The 18498-nt window shown below is 51.6% G+C and overlaps 1 protein-coding gene and 1 long non-coding RNA gene across 14 annotated transcripts in view; one reads left to right on the plus strand and one right to left on the minus strand.

The window, feature by feature from the left end:
- ZBTB46 (zinc finger and BTB domain containing 46) overlaps positions 1-14513 on the minus strand; it is a 59103-nt gene extending 44590 nt beyond the window's left edge. For 3 of the 13 annotated variants that reach the window (XR_014572942.1, XM_083801085.1, XM_083801075.1), the window contains exons 1-5: positions 14320-14409; positions 12768-12833; positions 6824-6951; positions 4894-5032; positions 2818-2974 (exon numbers count right to left, since the gene is read on the minus strand). Coding sequence is in view for 11 of the 13 variants with exons in the window: in XM_083801085.1 (XP_083657211.1) it covers positions 2818-2877 (60 nt within the window). In the remaining 2 variants the exon portion in view is untranslated. Of the gene's footprint in view, positions 1-2817; positions 3028-4893; positions 5033-6823; positions 6952-10745; positions 10900-11971; positions 11997-12767; positions 13020-14319 lie in introns of those variants that run through there. The other 10 variants (XM_083801079.1, XM_083801076.1, XR_014572941.1 and 7 more) reach the window with 10 other exon arrangements.
- A 136-nt stretch (positions 14514-14649) lies between these two features.
- LOC310882409 lies at positions 14650-17051 on the plus strand. The gene is made up of 2 exons (XR_014572946.1): positions 14650-16129; positions 16248-17051. It is a non-coding gene; the product is annotated as an uncharacterized lncRNA (long non-coding RNA).
- The last annotated feature ends 1447 nt before the right edge of the window (positions 17052-18498 follow it).

An 18498-nucleotide genomic window follows, 5' to 3' on the forward strand; every position in this document is an offset into this window, starting at 1 on the left:
CATCTACTTTTAGGAGCTGAAGAGTCAGCTTCGTCCCCTCAGGAAATACGAATTGCCACACAGGATAAAGTGAGTTGTCCATCATCAGTTCTGTCTTCAACAGCTGCTGTATCCACACGATTCAGGGGAAGATACAAGAAATCTCACAGCATACAATTAAGAAATGATCGGAAGATTTCAGATCTGGCAGTTCCTTCTGCTCTTCCTTTACAGGTATCAACATCCATGCTCCGAGGCAGCATCTCCCTGGAATTGGTTGAAAAAAAGAATTGTTTCCTGCAAGGATAATTTTCCCTTCCTCAATTTAATACAGATTAACGTCAGGAGTATTCGTCAATGTGGTCATCTGCTTTTGTGCGTTTATGCAACAGCAGCTTTTCCTGGATTCCTTCTCAAATGTCTTTCAGCTAGAAATTACATTGAGTCCTTGAGACTTCATTTATTTACTATTTTGTATATTTATTCAGCTTAGTTCAGTGCATGGTTGGGTTCCCCTTAGTGTTGATAACGGCCTACTCTAGATACACCTCACTCTTTGTTTAGGATGCCTATGCCAAAAATCTGGATTACAGTATTCGTCTCTTTCTACCTTTGGTTCATACTGGACCAGTCTGAGAAGCAGACAGAGACTAACCCGGTGCTTCTTATGGACGAAGCACTTGCTAGGCTGTTTATGAAATCACTTCTCTCTGACTTAATTTCCTATCAAGAGGTTTTTAAATCTGTGCAAGATTCCTTACTGGCTTCCCTCCCGCCCACCGGGCTCTTGACAGAAGACACCCTCCAGGCACGCCAGGAGCAGACAGAAGCGTGTCACTGCGGCAGCATCGCACAGACCCCGTGCCCTACCTGCCCACGCTTCCAAGGGCACGGGGGACAGGCGCAGAAGGTGGGTCGGTGCCTTCTGGACAAGAAAGCAAAACCACCTGACATTCTAAAATAGAATGAATATAATAAAAGAAGTAAAAACAATGAGAGCGTACGTTCCTCTGTGCAAAGGGGAGGCAACTTATCTTTCTTCCAAAGGGAAGACAACTTATCTTCCTTCAAAAGGACGTAAAATATAAGTATAAAAAGAGAGAGGGAGGTGAACAAAGACGGCCACTACAAAGAGCAGCATCCCTTCCCCTGACAGGTGGCCACGTCACAGCATTTTCCAGCATGCAAGGAAAGGGATACTCATGTCTCCAAGCTAATCAATAAGTTAACATCTACCAAGCCAGCAATCGTTACTGCAGATGTCTTGATCTTCCCCCGCCTAAAGGTCTGCCACCTTATACACATCGTTCCACATTCGACATTTGTCACTGTGTTGTACCTTTTAAATGAGAGGTCTTTGGGGGAGAAAATTAAATATGCCTCAAATTCAGAGGAATTAATTAGTTTTCTGTCTACCCATGTCAAACCAGAACACCCGTTTAATGTCAAAGATCTCTAGGGAACTAATCCAAGTTAAATTTAAGGCAATTTGCTAGTAGTTAAAAATTCAGGAAGCTTCAAAACCCTGTGCTCTTGTGTTCCAGTTTTACATGCTGTTTTGTGGCCTGTTGTCAGGTGTTGTTTCCCCCCCCCCCCCCCGTCCCCTTTTTCCTGTTAACAATATTTATCACTGAGGTCTCTTCCATACTCTGAAGGATTTCAAAGCTGAACACCTACTAAAATTCTTTTGGCCTTGGCCTCTGATGACAGCACATGGCCACAACACAGTTTTCCAAGAAGTCAATGAACCATAAAAGCTCATCTGTAGATTTTCCACAAACTGTAGGATACCAGGTTTTCTCCATAAATTAGTTCATAGATAGTACAGTAATTTCATTACTTCAAAAAAAAATCCCTAAACAAACAACATGTGCACACAACAGCAAAAAAAAAGAACAAAACATGAGCAGATTTAATCATCACCTTCATGCAAACTTGTGTCAAGCTACAGTGCAGCTTTTTGTTTTTCCGTGCTGTCAAAACCGTGGTCTTAAAGTAAGCATTAATAATTTATATAAACTTTAACCCCAGCTAGAACGAACCTAGCTCTACAAATATATCATTTATGAAAACTGTTTATTTTACACTATCAGTGCAGTTGTTTGAACGTGAAAATATCACCTGATGGCATAATAGCAGTCTAAATAAACAAGATATTCACCTAATGTGAATTCCGCCTATGGAGCAAAGAAGAACCAGTAATACTTAGAGAGCCAATTTCTCAGCACGCATACCCATAATAAGTCCTCTGGCCAAAATCTCAACACCAGTAAAATTAAGGGGTTCAAATCAGTTGCACCTAAACTCAGTAAATTATTTGAATTCTGACAAAAAGCCACAGCCAAGAAATGCAGTACACAGATGTAAGCCTCTGCCGTACCGCCCCTTGGGAAATCGTGGGGACAAAAATAAACTCCAAAGTGCTTCATTCCCTTCGCTCAGAAAGAAAGCTGCAACTGCAAAAACTGGACTACAGTTTTTCTAATCAACTGGAAGTCCTGTACAAGAGAAAAACACTTTTTGCTCTCTCGCAAAATATAAGCTAACCGAAAAACTAAACTACGTGACGCTTATTTTGTCGTGATCTTCTAAGCTTAAGTTGGTGCACTTAATGCTAAGGCCTCCCGCGAGCGAGCACCAGCACTCCCAGCAGTGTGCTGCTCCATCAGCCACGCTGCGCTCCCTGGAGAAAAGAGGCCAACTGGAATTTAACCAAAAATGTGTTGCTTCCTCCCCCATCTCCCTCCAGAGAAAAGGAAAAACAGATTAAGGAAGAACTTAAATTCACTCCAACAGTTCATTATACCAAAAAAGAAAACAAACAAAACACAAACACACCCCATTTCTCTGCTTCCCCCATGTCCTTTCCATGTCTCCACTCCCAAGACATTCCAGCATTTTTTAAATTCCTCTACAAAGGCGCTCTGTAAGGTGAGATTGGGCTTGGAGCTCCTCCTTCCACAAGGCACAGAACGTGTACGGGTTTCACTTTTACCTAGTTAAAGACAACAGAAATAGGAAGGATTCCTCCTCTGTATGTGCCCTGTGCTGGAGGGGAAAAAAGAAAAAAGAAGAAAACCACAACGTAACCTTAGCAACTGAAAAGGACAGTACCTATACTTAGATTATTCTCCTAAATGAGAGAGAAAGCAGAAGAATCGGGATATTAATGGATGTCAACTCCCTGCAAAGACGCCACTCACGAGGCTTTTCAAATACATATCTCCGCAACTAAACTGCTTTCTCACCAGTGGATTTGTGGAAGAAGGGCACACAATTCTGGAGGAGCGTTAATTTCTTTACACTGGATACCCCAAAACTGCATTTGTGTTTTATTCCAAGTATTAACAGCTTATGAACAGTTGCCACAAAACAAATTCTCCTACTCTATTTCAATTCAAGAAGCCAGTCTTTCATTGTTTAAGTTGGTCGTTGGAGCCACAACTCTGAATTCAAAGAGAAATAGACAGATGTTTGTACACAGACCAAACCAGGCCGCTGGCCCAAAGAGGTTACTCACAACTCCTGGCTTCATGAAAAGAGCGTATCACTTTTCCCTTATGAATGGGGTTAACAACATTTAATTATAGCCAAGCAGTGAACGTTCATCCTTACGGGTTAGGAATCACATGAAGAAATAAGTCCCGTCATTCAGTTTGAGAAATGCTGCAGAATTAGAGCAAATGCAAGAATTTGAGGCATACGGTTTTCAGTGAACTTAAAAACAAAAAACAAAACACACCCCACGCACCTAGCTGCATTTTTATTAACAGATTTGAGAGGGACCCTCAATTCTCATTGACTGTAGGACCAAAAAAAAAATAATTACAAAAAAATAAACCACCTTCCTACCAATATTTAATTAACATCTGCCTGAAGGGGGTTCACTAAAATGTCTCTAATTTCAAGCCAATGCCATGCCACCCACCGACAACAGCACAACAGCGTTTCCACTCAGCATCCCTGTAGCAGTTACTCTCCAGGAAGCAGCAGCAGGGAAGCATTACACCTCCAGTAGTCGTAACGCTGGCAGAGCTCACTTCAACGCTGATTATCAGCGGGGTGAAAGGGATTTCACCCCCATCGGTCCCGATCAGATTTAGTCAGGAAATACAGTAAGTCTACGACCATATTATCAGGTTGTAATTGCTTCCACCGTGAAAATACATAGATCAAAATGCAATTAGGAACTAAAGGAAGGGCAATTTCAGCAAGAAGAATAAGGACGCTCAAAAGTCTGCATGCTTCCAGTCTTTCACCCTGCTGCTAAAGCTTTGCTTCTGCAACCTAAACCAGGACCACAAGCAAAACCTAATGCCCATAAGCAGAACGTAAAATAACAGAGCTATCATTAAGCATTTCGCACGCTGCTTCACAACTTTCAGCCAGTGACTTGGCTTTGAGCTGCTGAACCATCCACCTGAAGCTACTGGGCCAGATACAGCCTGCTGAAGCTGCAAACTACAAAAACGTAGCAAGATGACGGGACTTCTTCTGAAGGTATTTTAGAAAAATTCAGATATTAATCATCATTAACTGGCAGCGCATGAAGAATTTCACAAGAAAACCAGGTCTGAAAGCGAAATCTAGGGGAAAACTGTTAGCCTCCACAGTTTGGAAGGAGAACAATTAGAAATCAGAATTAGTAGAGAAAAACGAACGAACGAAAGCACCAGAAATGCAGTTTTTGCTGGAGTATTCTTAGATTAATAATTAGTGAAAAGATTTCATAGAATCATAGAATATCCCGAGTTCGAAGGGACCCATAAGGATCATCAAGTCCAACTCCTTGCACCGCACAGGTCTGCCCAAAAGTTTAGACCATGTGACTAAGATTTGTAGTGATCTTGTTACAGAAAACATGCAAACTTCAATTTAAAAAACAAAAAAAGAAAAAAGACGATTACTTCTTACCAGTAACAAACTGGGTTCCAGGTCTGGTGCTTTTCCTACAACAGCTGAGGACATCAACAGTCCTAGGGCAGCACAGGTAGTGCACTTTTCTTGACCTTCTGACAGCACTGGTAGAAACTCTTGTAGGAGAAAGGCAGAACTACGATAAGAGACAAAAACAGAAGTTATTAACATTAAACAACAAGATTTCTGAACAGCAGAACAATACGTTATGAAGTCCCTTCCCTCCCAACTCACAGATATAACACATCTATTTATGACCTAACGAACAAAAAAGATGTAGACTCAAGGCATATCAATACACTACAGGTAATTAAAGCCAGATTACCTTTTTATAAGAGCATCATCAAGAGTTACTTTTTCAAAGTACCGCAAAAAAAAAAAAAGTCTAATTTTGGATACAAAAACTTCAAACAGATCCTTGAAACAACAGTGTTTCCTGTTTGGTAGCTTTTCAAAACATTCTCGCTTTAATGACTTTTTAAAGAGACATTTGTGGCCTGAAGGACACTAATTCACCTTATCTGACCTATATAACACTGAGGCTAAAAAACTACCGGTACAATTTCTTTAGAAAAATTACATTTGCAATGGAATATTCAAGAGAATTTCCTCTTGAGGCATTAAATTGCCAGTTTCTACTGGCCAATGCCATAATAGGTTAAGAGACTACACAATCCCAAGATTTTTTCCTGTGTAAAATATGAGTGTAGGTGTACTGAGGCACATTCAGAGACTTCTGAAATGAAACATTAACATTTGTGATTACAAGGCAAAGAAACCAGGAATAATTCATCTACACAAAGGCTTTGTCTGGTGAGGATGCATCCACTGTATGTTCTTACACACCTTTTTTCTTACACAAAAGAGACTGGATCGTCTGCAGAATACACTCACTACACCTGCAGCATTTAACTTCAGCTAAAACTTTTGACTCTGGTTTATTCCAAACTTTATACATTTTATATACTGTTAGCTATTACAGCAAAGTATTTTCCACCTCTGTATTTTAGATGTATCTTCAATAGATACAGCCTGGCTCTTTTAGTGAAAATATGTTATAAATCAATAGTGTTGACTTCATGACTGACCCCCTGTAATAACAGATTGTGAAAGAAAACATCAAAAGATACAAATTAGGAAGCTTTTCCAATATAAACTAATATCATTATAAATGGTGAAATAGCGTATCTAATAAACAAATGAAGTAAAAATGAAAATCCAAGGGTTTTTATGGCAACAAGCTTAACTGTGAAAATCTTGAAAACAAATACAACCCAATTCAAGCAAATAACATCGACTTTGTTCTCAATTTCTATTCCAGACTGCCAAGTCTTGCCTTTCTCTAATTCTGATTGCTTCTCTATAGCGATTGTGTTGGCTCACTCTTTTAAGTCCTATTATTTAGACAGTTTAAAAAAAAGTAAAAGGGGGGTCGGAGGGGCACGACCAACACAAATACATGGGAAATTATTTGGATAGAAAAGTGTAAAATTAATATGTACTTTCATATAGTCTTGGAACTGTTACTGTTAAGGCTCTCATTTACACCCTTGTCCCAGAGTCGCAGAATAAGCCAGAACAGCCTGGTGAGACCAGGAAAGTTGAGACCTACCCTATTTTGTACCGCTCTTCAATTTTTCCTGCTCTGAGTTCTGCACCTTCTTTCCCTGTGTCTCATCAAATGGACAAAAACCAAGTGATTGTCATTAACGGAGGCACCCTTGCCATAACGTAGGAGCAGGAGAATAGCCCATCGGCATTTCTTCAACTTTTACAGTGGGGTAACATTTCTAAACAAGCCTTTGTAATCAATGGTAAGTCAAATTTTATTAAAAAACTGGAAGCCTTAATGACAATGTAATCGCTAGCGACTCTCTCTCTTACCATTACCACTTCAGAAAAATATCTTTAGGTGCTCAGAACTTACCAATATTTGACAACGTTTTCTGTTAGCAAAAACACATGCCACGATGTTTCACAGCTGAACAGCGCATGATTTAGTGATCAGAGGAACATGGTCTCTGGTAACAAGCTCCAAGAGTTTCTTCAGATGCCCTGTGTTTGGGAACGGAAAGAACAGGGGGGGAAAAATGAAAATCTACACTCATACAAAAACTTCATTGTCATTTAATGAGAAGCAACAGTTCAAATAACTGAACGTTTACAATACTGTTTCCCATCCCAAACAGTACATATTCTGAAATATTTCTGTAACTGAGCAAACGGAAAGGGACTTAGACCTTGTAATAAGTTGAAGGAAGAGTTTAACGTGAAAATTTAGCACAACGAAAAAACTATGCACCCAAACCACAGTGCTCTGAGGAAGTCTCGGCAATAAACAGTACTTGTTAAAATTGCGTGAAGATATATTATAACAATGGTGTACGTTCTAATTAGCATCACAAAGACCTCATTAATGTTTACATGACACCTGCAATCCACACACTTTACATGGGGTTAACATTAACCTAACCTCGCGGTTACGATGATCCCCACCGCCACCGCAAAAAAACAAAGCATTTGCCCAAGGGTACAGAAAAACCAAGTGTCTGCACTGTACAGAACTAACAAATTTTAGCTCCATCCCCCTCCAACTCTACCAAATCACCGCCTGCAAAGCCGGAGCCGTGCTCGCTTTAAAGAGCAGCCGTTCGCCGTACCTGCATGCGTGCCGCTCGTTCCTCTTTGCGAATATTTATGAATTCTAAAGAAAACCCACCAAGACGTACGAAAAGCCACGAGCGCCCAGGAGAAGGCAGGACTTCTACGTGCCATGCCGTGACGGCGACAGAGCAGGAGGCACCTTCCCCGCGGTGCGCCACGCGCGCACCGCCAGTCCTCAACGCTCCCGTGTGCCGTATTCGCACCCCGCGCCCCCCTCTGCTTTTCACCGATTCATTTCCCCGTAACTTCCAGCCCCGTCCACGTGCCCGTCCCTCCAGCACGGCCGCTGGTTTCGCTGCCCGGGGTCTGAGCCCTGCTCTCCCCATCCCCAGCCTGGCGCAGCAGGGGAGGAACAGACCCAGCACCGCCGAGCGGAGCAGGAAGGTGGAAAAGCCCACTGAAGTTTAAAAGCCAAGCTTCTTCCAGGGTATGAGGTTTAAATCCGGTGATAGCAAAAAATAGAAGAACGCAGCTACACGCTTATCTGCTACGCTAGCAGCAGGGATTAAAGGCACCCTGAAAAACGCCGGCTGCCTGTGGCCAGCACGAAGCTTACCTGTCCGAGCGATGCTAACGCCCGTGAGGTCTCAGCTGCCACTTAAAAGAAAGGAGCCACAAAAATAACCCATGCAAAAGACCTCACACTTGCGTATCTGTCAGCCAAAAACCAACTTCAAAAGCACCTTAGGAAAAGCAAGTGAACAGCAGGCACGCCGCGCTGGGAATTGCCCTGAAGAGCGCTTCCCCCAAAATAACGCTCTCGTCGGCTTTTTCGCTAGGGGATCTTTGGTGAAGTTCCCAAGCCCGGGGTGTAAAAACAGCGGGAGTCTAAGAAGGAGGAAGCATCGAGACGTAATTTTGAAAGAGAAGTACCGTGCCGGGAGGAGCCGAGAAGGGCACCTAAAGGCAGAAGAGGGACCTAAGGCATCAGGAATGACCCAAGAGTAAAATCAAGCAGGGCAAAACCGAAGACGATGGTCAAGGGGCTCTGTGAGCAATCTGTATTTGTTTCCGTAGTTCCTACTGCAAGCACTTCGTGCCCTGGGTGAGCATCCCCTTTGTACTTTTTAGTATCAATCTTTTCTATTTTTCCCTTCCCTATCGTAGTCGACCAAACCGAGAAGCAGAAGGAAGCCAAGGAGGATACACAGGTAGTAAGAAGGAAGTCAATCGGCTAATTTTGCCTTTAGCCACCACCTCATTCTCCGCTACAGGACTTTTAGGAGCGCTGCATCCTGATGACTTCGTTTATCAGTACTTAAATTAGTCGGTGTCAGGTTTGGGTATTTTAAGCGCCTAATGGCTAACACAGACCATCGATCCCCCTGCTGCAGAGCGTGATCTGAGTGCTAGGCAGAAAGGTATTTCCTCCAAGGGTGTATTAGTGCAAAAGGTGCAGGTTTTGGCGATCCTTTCATCAAAGGGCCAGCTAATGGCCTGGAATATCTGCTCGCTTTCTGCAGAAATCTTCAGCACACGTAGGGAAATATCAGGAAGAAAAGTAGCTCGGATGGAATAAGCAGTTTGTTCAATACACGAAGAGGAAAAAAAATATGAAACGTAACCAGGAATTTAAGTGCTCACAGGTATAAACATATTCCTTAATATGTAAAACCCTACTCACTTTTCTAAGTAGGGTTCTTAAGCAGCCAAGTTCTTGGCACACGCTCCGACATTCTTGTTACTAAGTTTATTTTAATCCATACACAAGCTGGTAGCTGCGTTTGTAGAATATTTCTGAGGCCTCGGTGCCTCGTTATAGAAAAACGGAGTTGGGGTCTCCTACAGAGCCAACACGAGGCAGCTTCCAGCATTTGCAGAATGTTTTCCTTCCTGTATGCACGCGCACCCAAAGCAACGGGACAGGAAGGATCACAGCCGCCTGGGCTGGAAGGAAAGCCAGCCACATCCCAAAAAGCCGGGCAAAAAAGGTCGGGTTCGGGACCTGTTAGGTACCCGCAAAGCCGCTGCACCCCCTGCAGCCACACCGCTCGAAATAACGCACGGGTGCGCCCGTACCTGCGCGCGAGGGAATGCAGCGACGGGGAGCACGCCTGCAGCTGGCCGGAGTTACGGCCACGGAGCTCACCCTGCCTGCAAAGCACTCGGAAGGCGTTCAAACCCAGCGCCTCGGTACCAGCCGAAACAAAAAACCGATGCTTCTTAAATATATGGGCATGAAGGAAATCTCAAGCAACTGTTCGGGAAATAACTGCAGGCGGCTCTCTCTGCAGGGACAGAAAACCCCCAAAAATCTCGTGGGAAATTCGGGGAGGACCGGGGGCCAGCTCGCGTTTACTAAGAGCGAGCACGCTGAGCACAGCTCTGACGTTTCACCGCTACGCTGTCCAGTACAGAGGTGACTATTTAGAAGAGGTGACTAAACGCTGGCACCCGTGCAGGGGAATCTGACGGGGAGCAGCGTGGCCCCGGCACGTCCCAGCGACGGACGCAGGACGGGAACCGAATCCCGAGCAGCTGTCCTGCAAGCCGGGCGCTGCTGTGCATCCAAGCGCACCGAGGCAGGGCACGGAAAGGTGTCAGGGAAGGCGAGATGCTGGCCTCTTGCAGCTCGAGCCTAAGACACCCTGCAACGAGAAATACGCGTGCTTGTATTCCCCATCCACCAAGGGTCTGGTGGGAGGCGAGAAAAACCCACAGTCCCCAGCGGTCTTCTAGGGTAAGGGGGCTGCAGCACAAACGTATCGCCTAGAGAAGCAAAGGGGAAGGAATAAACGCAAGTTTTGAGGCGACAAAGCGAGATTTGAACACGGAGCTCTGACAGCGCCGCTGTCCTTGGCCGAACACCGGGAAAAAGCTGGTGGAAGCCCCCCGGCCGCAGTGCTGCGGGCAGGCAGAGCGCCTCCCTCTTCGCCCTCGCCCAGCGCGCCCCCGGCTCCCCCCGGGACGCCTCCCCCGGCTCCTCAGCACTGCGAGGTTCAAATATCACAGGCGCAAAACACAGGTAAGCCACGTGCTTAAAAATATCCCAGGCGGTAGCAAGGCGAAAGCAAAATAGAAACGCGGTATTAATCCTTCTGCGCTAAGTGCCAGAATTTCCTAGTGCAATGCCCCCAGCCAGTTACGGACACAAGCTGCCGGCTCTGGGAATTGTAACGCGTGTACGGGATACCCACGGCAACTGCAGGAGCAAGAAAAAAAAACAGGAATGTTTTTTTTTTTACCGATTTTGGGGGAGCCCAGAGAGCGCGACAGAGCTCTAGAGCAGCCAGCAGAGCCGGCAGGAACATCCAGGAGAAAAAGTCCCGGGGAAGGCTGAGCTGTTTATGAAATAATTCTGCCCTGAAAGCAGGCAGGAACAGTTTGGATTGGGTGTCAGCCTGCTGCCGCGCTGCTGGGAGGACAGGAAACTCCGCTGAGACTTCAAAAACACGAATCTAAAAAAAAAAAAAAAAAAAAAGTCCACGCAAGTGGATAGGGAAGGCGAAAAGATTCGTGTTAAGAATATGCCCAGCCTCGCAGCAACCCAACACGGCACCGGAGGAGGAGGAGGCGTATTAGCAGCAAATAACAGATCCTTCATTTTTCCTCCCAGCAGAGGACCGGGGGGGGGGGGGGGGGGCAGGGGGGGGGTGTTGCTAAACTGGTTTCCCTCTAAGCACTTCCAGTTATAAAGAAAAAAAAAAAAAAAAGAAAACCTCTGGCGAAGAACGTATCCACTGTTGTACAACTGTCCCAGAAAACAAAGACCACGGGGAGAAAGTGGCCCATTTTCCTCAGCCTCCCAGAACCCCGCGTCCAGGTCAGGTTTCCGAAGGCTCGGCCGCGCACGCTTGCGAACGCAGCAGCGATTAAAGCCTACAAACGACTGCTGGACGTGGGAATCATTACAATGGGTACAAGATCCCGTTTCTCCGGTACCTAAAACCGCCTCGATTACAGCTGCGAGTTTAGCTGCAAGCGCGTTTCCCCCTCCTGGACAAGCCGTATCAAACCCTAAGCTGTTTTTTTTTTCCTGTTTCGGTCGCAGCAATCCCATCCCATCCCACCCCATCCCACCCCATCCCACCCGTGCACCAAACCCCACAAAATCCCACGGGAGCACCGCGCTCGGCGCCCCCACGCCGCCGCCGCCGCAGCTCGCTGCCAGCCCCGTGCCCGTTTCTTGCCACTTCCCCCCCCCCTCCAAAAAAAAAAACACCTTAAAGCAACAATTCCTTGCCACACACCGAAAATATTGTGACTAATAATACACTCCACCCATTTTTTTTTTCCCCCCATCACCGAGGACTTCAAAATACAAAACTTGACGAGCAGCGAGACAGGCAGAATTTAGAGCAGCGAAGGCAGATCCTACTTCCAAATAAAAAGTGCTGTAAAAAACGTGAGCAAGGTACGGGCAGAAGTGGGAGAGCTACCCAGGCGCAGCAAGCTTCTTCCTCGCAATTACCTTTTTCTCACTCTTCTGGGGGTAACCTGAGCTTTTCCTTTCAATCCCCGAGGAAAAAAAAAAACATTAAAAAAAAAAAAGAAAGAAAAGGGAAAAATCCTCTCCTCGCCCAGAAAATAGAGCAGCTCCGCTGCCGAGGCATTAAACCTGGGTACGCAGAGGAGCCGCGCTTGCGATAAATACTTTATCGAGTTCAAGAGCCGGGAGCCAGCCCTGGGTTACGGCGCCCGAACGCTGGAAGCGATGCCGGCGCCGCTGCCAAAGCGCACGCGAGAACTTGGGTACAGGTGCCTGCACCGCCGCTGGCCGCGGACCGCGCTGCCCAATTAGCAAAGCTCCCAACGATGCCCCTAACGAGCCCGCTCCCCGCACCACGGCTGGGCCAAGCGAATCATTGAGATCGCAAAAAGCGAAAGCGGAGCGTGTGCGTGTTGGGGGGGGGGAAGGATTCATTAAAGAACCGCTCCGGGTCCCCTTTGTTTATCCTCGCCCGCTCAGGTGCAGAAATAAATCACAGCGGGGTGGCGAGGGGTGCTCGGCGCCCTCCCAGCGCCCCCGTCCCGAAAGCGGCTCCCGTCCGCCGCCCGGCACCCAGCGCTCACTTCCCGGGCACTTGGCGGAGGGGCTCGGGGAGGCGCCACGGTCACCCGTGGGGGCACCACGGCGGCGGGACCCCGCAGCCCCGAGCCCCCCGCCGCCAACACCGGGGCTCAGCGGGTGCCCCCCGCCCCGTAAGGCACCGAGCGTCCCCCCCGGGCACCCGTGCACTTGTCACGGCCCCCCCCCCCGAACCCACCTCCATCCGCCCGGAGGAGCTGCGCCGGTTTTTCCGAGGGTTTTTTTTTTTTTTTTTTCCTCCTCGCTGTTTAAAAAAAAAAAAATTTAAAAAAAAAAATTAATAATAAATTAAATAATCAGAGGGTCACTTCCCCCATCTCAGCCCGCAATTAAAATGGAGGCGAGGCCGGGCGGGCTGCGGCTGGCTTTAGGGGGAGACAATAACCCAAAACAGGCCTGGCTCGAAAGGGAAAAAAAAAAAAATAAAAAAAAAAATTAAAAAAAAATTTTAAAAAAAAATTAAATAAATAAAAATAAAGAGGGGAAAGAAGGGAAGGGAAGGCAGCGGATCGCGGCGCGCCTCACCAGTGCCATGGCCCGGCCGGGCTCCCCCCCCCCCGCCCCCCTCCCGCAGCCCCGGGGCCGGGCTCCCCGCGAGGTCCCGCCGCGAGTTGCGGGGTGGGGGCCGGGGAAGAGGCGGCTCCGGAGCCCCCCCCCCCGCCCCAAGGGCTCCCCCCCCCCCCGGGGTCTCGCAGCTGGGGGGGGGCTCGGGGCGGTCGCGGAGCTCCGGCGGCCGCCCGGGTGTTGACGCAGCAGAAATTACCGGCTGGAAAATTCCCCTTTCGGAGGGGCCGGGGGGGGGGGATACGGGGCCTGGGGGGGGGGGGGGGCGGGCGGAGGGGAGGGACCGGGGGGGTTAAACCCTGCCGGGGGGGGGCCGCCCCCCTCCTCCTCCTCCTCCTCCTCCTCCTCCTCCGCTTCTTCTTCTTGTTCCAACCCCCCCCCCCCGAGCCCTGGGGCAGGCACCGGGGGGGGGGGGGGGGCACAAACGGGGTGACACAGACACACGGGGGGGGGACACAAACACCGGGGGGGGGGTCACAAACAGTGCGGGGGGGGGGGCGCGGGGAGGGACAAGGGGACACACACCGGGGGGGGGGCGGACAGGCAACGGGAGAGGGGAGGGGGACACCGGGGGGGGGGGGCACACGGGGACACACACCGGGGATGGGGGTGGGGGGGGGAGGGCAACACACCGGGGGGGTTCACCGGGGGGGGGGACGGCGGGGGGGGGGGACACCGGAGGAGGGGACAGGCACCGGGAAAGGGACACCGGGGGGGGGGGGCACACGGGGACACAAACACACACACGGGGGGAGGGGGGGACACGGGACGACACCGGGGGGGGATGGACCGGGGGGGGGGGGGGGGGTACACCGGGGGGGTACCGGGACACACACCGGGGGGGGGGGTCACAGACACCGGGGGGGGGATCGTACACACCGGAGGGGTCACACACACCGGGGAGGAGGGGGGGTCGGGGGGGGGGGGGGCTACACACGCCCCGTGCCCCCCCCTCGGGCGGAGCGCCGCCCGCCCGGTGACAATACCCCCGCCGCCGCCGGCGATCACGGCCGCGGTAACCAACGGGGCGGCGACGTGGGCGGGGTGCGGGCACGGCGAGGGGAGGGGGGGGGGGGGGGTTAACGGGGGAGGGGGGGGGGTAACGGGGGGAGGAGGTGGTAACGGGGAGGGGGGGGGGGCGCGGCCCCCGGGGCGGCCCCGCTTACCTGGGCCCCGCGGAGCGGCCGGAGCGCGCGGGCGCCGTCGGTCACCGGGGGCGGGAGGGGGCGGGAGGGGGGGGGGGGGGGGAGCGGCGGATGGGGAGGGAGGGAGGGGGGGGGGGGGGAAGAAAGGGGGAGGGGGGGGGCACCCGGGCGCGCTCCCGCCGCTCCCTCGGGCGCGCGGGGCGCGGGCCCGCGGCGGGCAAGGGGGCGGGGCCGCCCGGCGCGTGCCGCCGCCTTCCCCGCCCCCTCGTGCCCCGAGGGCGGGCGCTGATTGGCTGGCGCGGGGCGCGGGACGCCGAGAAGCCCCGCCCTTGGCTCCGCCCCCTCTCTCCTCCTCCTCCTCCCCCCTCCCACCCTTGCGCCGGGGGAGCGGGGGCGCCGCCGCCGGCTGTGGCACTGCCGGACACCGGAAGTGAGGGAGAGAGCAGAGGAGACGGGGGGGGGGGGGGGGGCGCGCGCCCGGGGCTGCGCCGCGCGGGGCACGACGGGACGGCGCGGGGCCGGGGCCTGAGGGGAGCGGAGGGGCCGGGTCCTCCAAGGGTCCCCCCCCGGTCCTCCACCGCCACCGGCCCCGGTCGCCCCGGGCCCCGCCGTGGCTGTGGGCAAGCGAGGGGCCTGCGCCCGTCGCCCCTGTGGTCCTGCCGAAGCAGGAGGCGGTCAGGAAGCTGTTGGGCTTCCAGGCTGCTTTACCAACGGTTGCCGGTCACGAGCGTGCCCCAAAAGCGTGGAAATAAACGCCCGAGGGCTGGCCGAGTGTGTGAAATCAGCCCCGGCTCAAAAAACTGCCCCGGGGCTCGCGGTTCCCCTCATGGTTTCCCTCCCCTCATCCCGACCGAGCCCCGGTGCCGCCGTGGGAAGTGCTCTTTCATTTCGATCCGCCTCCACGAGGTGCTTCTTATCTCGAGGATGCCCCCTCGCACGAAGCGTGTTTTCCACTTTTTTTTTATCTGCGACTTAAATAAACAGACGTTCCGTCACGTGCTTTCCTCGCCGTTTCCTCCCACGTACCCTAAATACCTTGAATCTAGAAGAGAACGCGAACGGGCCCGATCGATGAAAACGAAACGCCTCGTAACTCCAGCAAGTTTTTAATTACCTTTTTGGTTCATATTGCCGCGGAGCCCGACCAGCGCCTTCCTCGAAAGAGTCCCGGCGCAGCGCAGCGGGCGCCTCGCAGCCGTTGCACCGCACAGCTTCGCAGGCTCGCCCCTGGAGTTCCCCGCGGCCACCCGCCCTTTCTGCGCGCCCAAGCCTCGAGCGTTCACGTCACCCCACACGCATTTTCCAGTCCTGTAACCAGCGGCTGAAAAGCACCAAGCCGAACGACCAAAATCCCTGTTTCACTTGAAATGCTCGCGCCGGTTTCCACGCGAAACGGGCCCTCTGCGCCCTGCAGGTGTCGGATCCTCGTATGCCTCTTGAAGGCTCCGCACCGAAACGTGAGGTACTGATACAGGGACTGATGGAAATCAGAGCTACACCTTTAGGCAAATTTATCTTTTACACATAAAATCTGTCACACGTGGTTGCTGCTATAAGCTCCCTTCCAGACCCTGCCCCGCAGTGTGAGCCCGAGCCCACCCCGCTGCCCCAGAACCGACGGGGCTCTGCCCGTGTCCCCTCGGTTCTCTTCCTGCCCCGTGTTTCTTCCTTGGATCTTTGCTGGCAGAAAGTGCCGATGGATCTCACTGTGTTATCCAGCAGCAGCTGGGACATGGCGCTGGGAACCCTCCCGGAGGGCAGGGTGGTGTTGTGCCCGGAGCCACTCTCCGCTGGGGCCGCTCTCCCCACGGGCTTCAAACAGCTTGGGAAGGTTTCGTATTCTTTTGCCGTGAAGGTTTCATATTCTTTTGCCGTGAAGGTTTCATATTCTTTTGCCGCCGCGTGTAGCTCCCTCCCCTCCTTAATGAGAAGTGTGTATTGTGTTTTAGGTAAATACCGCAATTACTCAGCCTGTCCTTAGAAGAGAGGTGGTTTCTCCTCATTAAGAAGGAAAGAATGCACATGGGGGAGGAAAAAAAAAAAAAAAAAGAAGAGAAAAGGAAAAAAGAGAGGCTGGAGGAAAAATCAGCGTGGTTCATGTGGTTTTGGTGTGCAAATCGCCATAAACAAGATGTGAGAGGAGAGGCGAGGAGCACAGCGATGCAGCCCTTCGGAGGAGTGTCAGAGACTGCAGACTCCGCGTGTCCGGGCTGAATCGAGGCCCTTTATGTGCCACCCTTCCCAAGCCACCATGTCACCAATCTCCTCAAGGACTTTCCTTGTGCTGCCCCAGCTTCTAGCCCCAGGGGCAGCAGGTAGAAATCATGTTCCCCTAGCACAAGAGATCCTGGAATGGCCCCAGCACATTTTCCGTTGCTTTACAAGGAGCATGTGAACGCTGCAAGCTACAGCCAAGGCGAAGCCGCATGCGAATGCTTGGTGGCTGATCACGGGAATCGGCCGCGCAAAGTAAGCGCGCAGGGGCACGCATGCGTGTTGGTGGATTCTGCCGGCTGCTGTGTGCCCGTGGCTGGGATCTTTCAGGAGAAAACCCCAAGGACCGCAGCAGTGGTCACAGACAGCCCAGGCGCGCTCCCTGGGGTCGGGAGCGGTGCTGGGGGAGAGCTGCATCCCGCTCACACGCCGCGCGCTGCGCCGCAGGGCTCTGATTGCAGGTCCTCTGTTCAGCACTGCTCTGTCTTACCCTGGTCTCGGTTGTAGGAGATTTTGCATTTAATAAATAAAGATGATTACTTGTGTCTTTTTCATGTGGTTGGTTTGGAAGCATGCTGAAAAAGCCAACTTGCCTAATTTGTTTTTGTTTTGTTTTTTCTTTGGTCTCCCTACCAAATTTTCTAGAGGAAACAGAGGTGCAAAAAAATCCTGAGAGATCAGTGGTCTGCAAGCTTTGCTTGCAAAGATCCCCTTTTTGTTTCCACGTGGCTGCTCTGCGTGCTGGAGATGTGAATCTCCATCTCCAAAGCCTGCTCTTTTCTAACCCGTGCAGGAAGGAAGCGATTTCGCAGGGCTCTGCTCCTGCCCCGCGCTTCAGCCCCCGAGCCCTGAACGCCCGAGGACCATCAGCCAAGCCCGGGGCAGCTCCCGGCGGCTGAAAGAAAGGGTTAAAGGACCCACATTCCTGTCCCTATTGCTCAGGACCAAAGGTCAGCGGGTTTTTTTTACCACGAAGGAAGGGAGGGAGGTGGTGTGCAACCCTGACCAGGTCATTTTAGGAGTGAACCACATCTGAGGCGAGCTAATGAAGCTGTGTTTGTCTCTCTCTCTCGCATGCTCGTACTCCCAGCCGGTGCTTGGCGAGTTGGAATTCCTGCTCTAGTGGGAGTGAGCATGTCGATTGTATTTTTTCCATGATGTGTATTGAGGCATTTGCTAGGTTGTGGGAGTAAACACTTGGGGGAATTCTCCATGAGCTAGCGAGGGCAAGTCACAAGCCTACTAAATATGGTGAATGGAGACTGCAAAAAAAAAAACCAACAACCAACAAACCCTGGAGAATAAAAGTCCCCCTTCCCACCCAGCTCCCCACCACCACCACCCCCGCCTGCGCTTTCTCATTATCTCGCGCTGCTCTTTGACTGCTGGCCGGGCGAATCCATTCCCGTTTGCACGGCCGAGCGTGCCGCGCTGCTGGGGGCTTGTGCCCTGCCCCGAAGGGTGCGGGGATCCCGCGCGGGCGGCGGCACCGGGGAGCAGCAGGAAACGCTCCCAGGTCTGCAAATACTCGAGGGGGTGAGAGATGATGTTCATGCGCAAAGCATTTGACCAGCCGCATCCCGCTGACCTCGTTTGGTGCTGCTCACGACGACGGGGATTGGCCGGACTCGCAAACAGTTGATCTTTAATGCTCCAGAAACGCCCTCCCCTTCCAGCCCCGCAGCGGGGAAGCGTCCAGGCAGGGCCGAGCACGGCTCCCCGGGGCTGGTGGAGCATTGCGGGTCCGGGTCCTGCTGCGGGTGGCACGGGGACAGGGTGCGCAGGGGCGCCCAGAGCAGCGTTTGGATCCTCTGGCCCTATCGGGGAGCCTGGGGCCACCCCGGGGCCATTTCGGCTCCCACCAGAGCCACCCCTCGTCCCCCGGGGGCCAAGCCCAAGCAGACGGTGCTCTGCCCCGTGGATGCCGCCCACCTCCACCAGGGTTTCTCCCCGCTGCATTTTACACCTGAGCCGTGTTTGTTCCTT

Source organism: Anser anser (genome assembly GCF_964211835.1).
Source record: "Anser anser genome assembly, chromosome: 16".
In the NCBI taxonomy this organism is placed as follows: Eukaryota; Metazoa; Chordata; class Aves; order Anseriformes; family Anatidae; genus Anser; species Anser anser.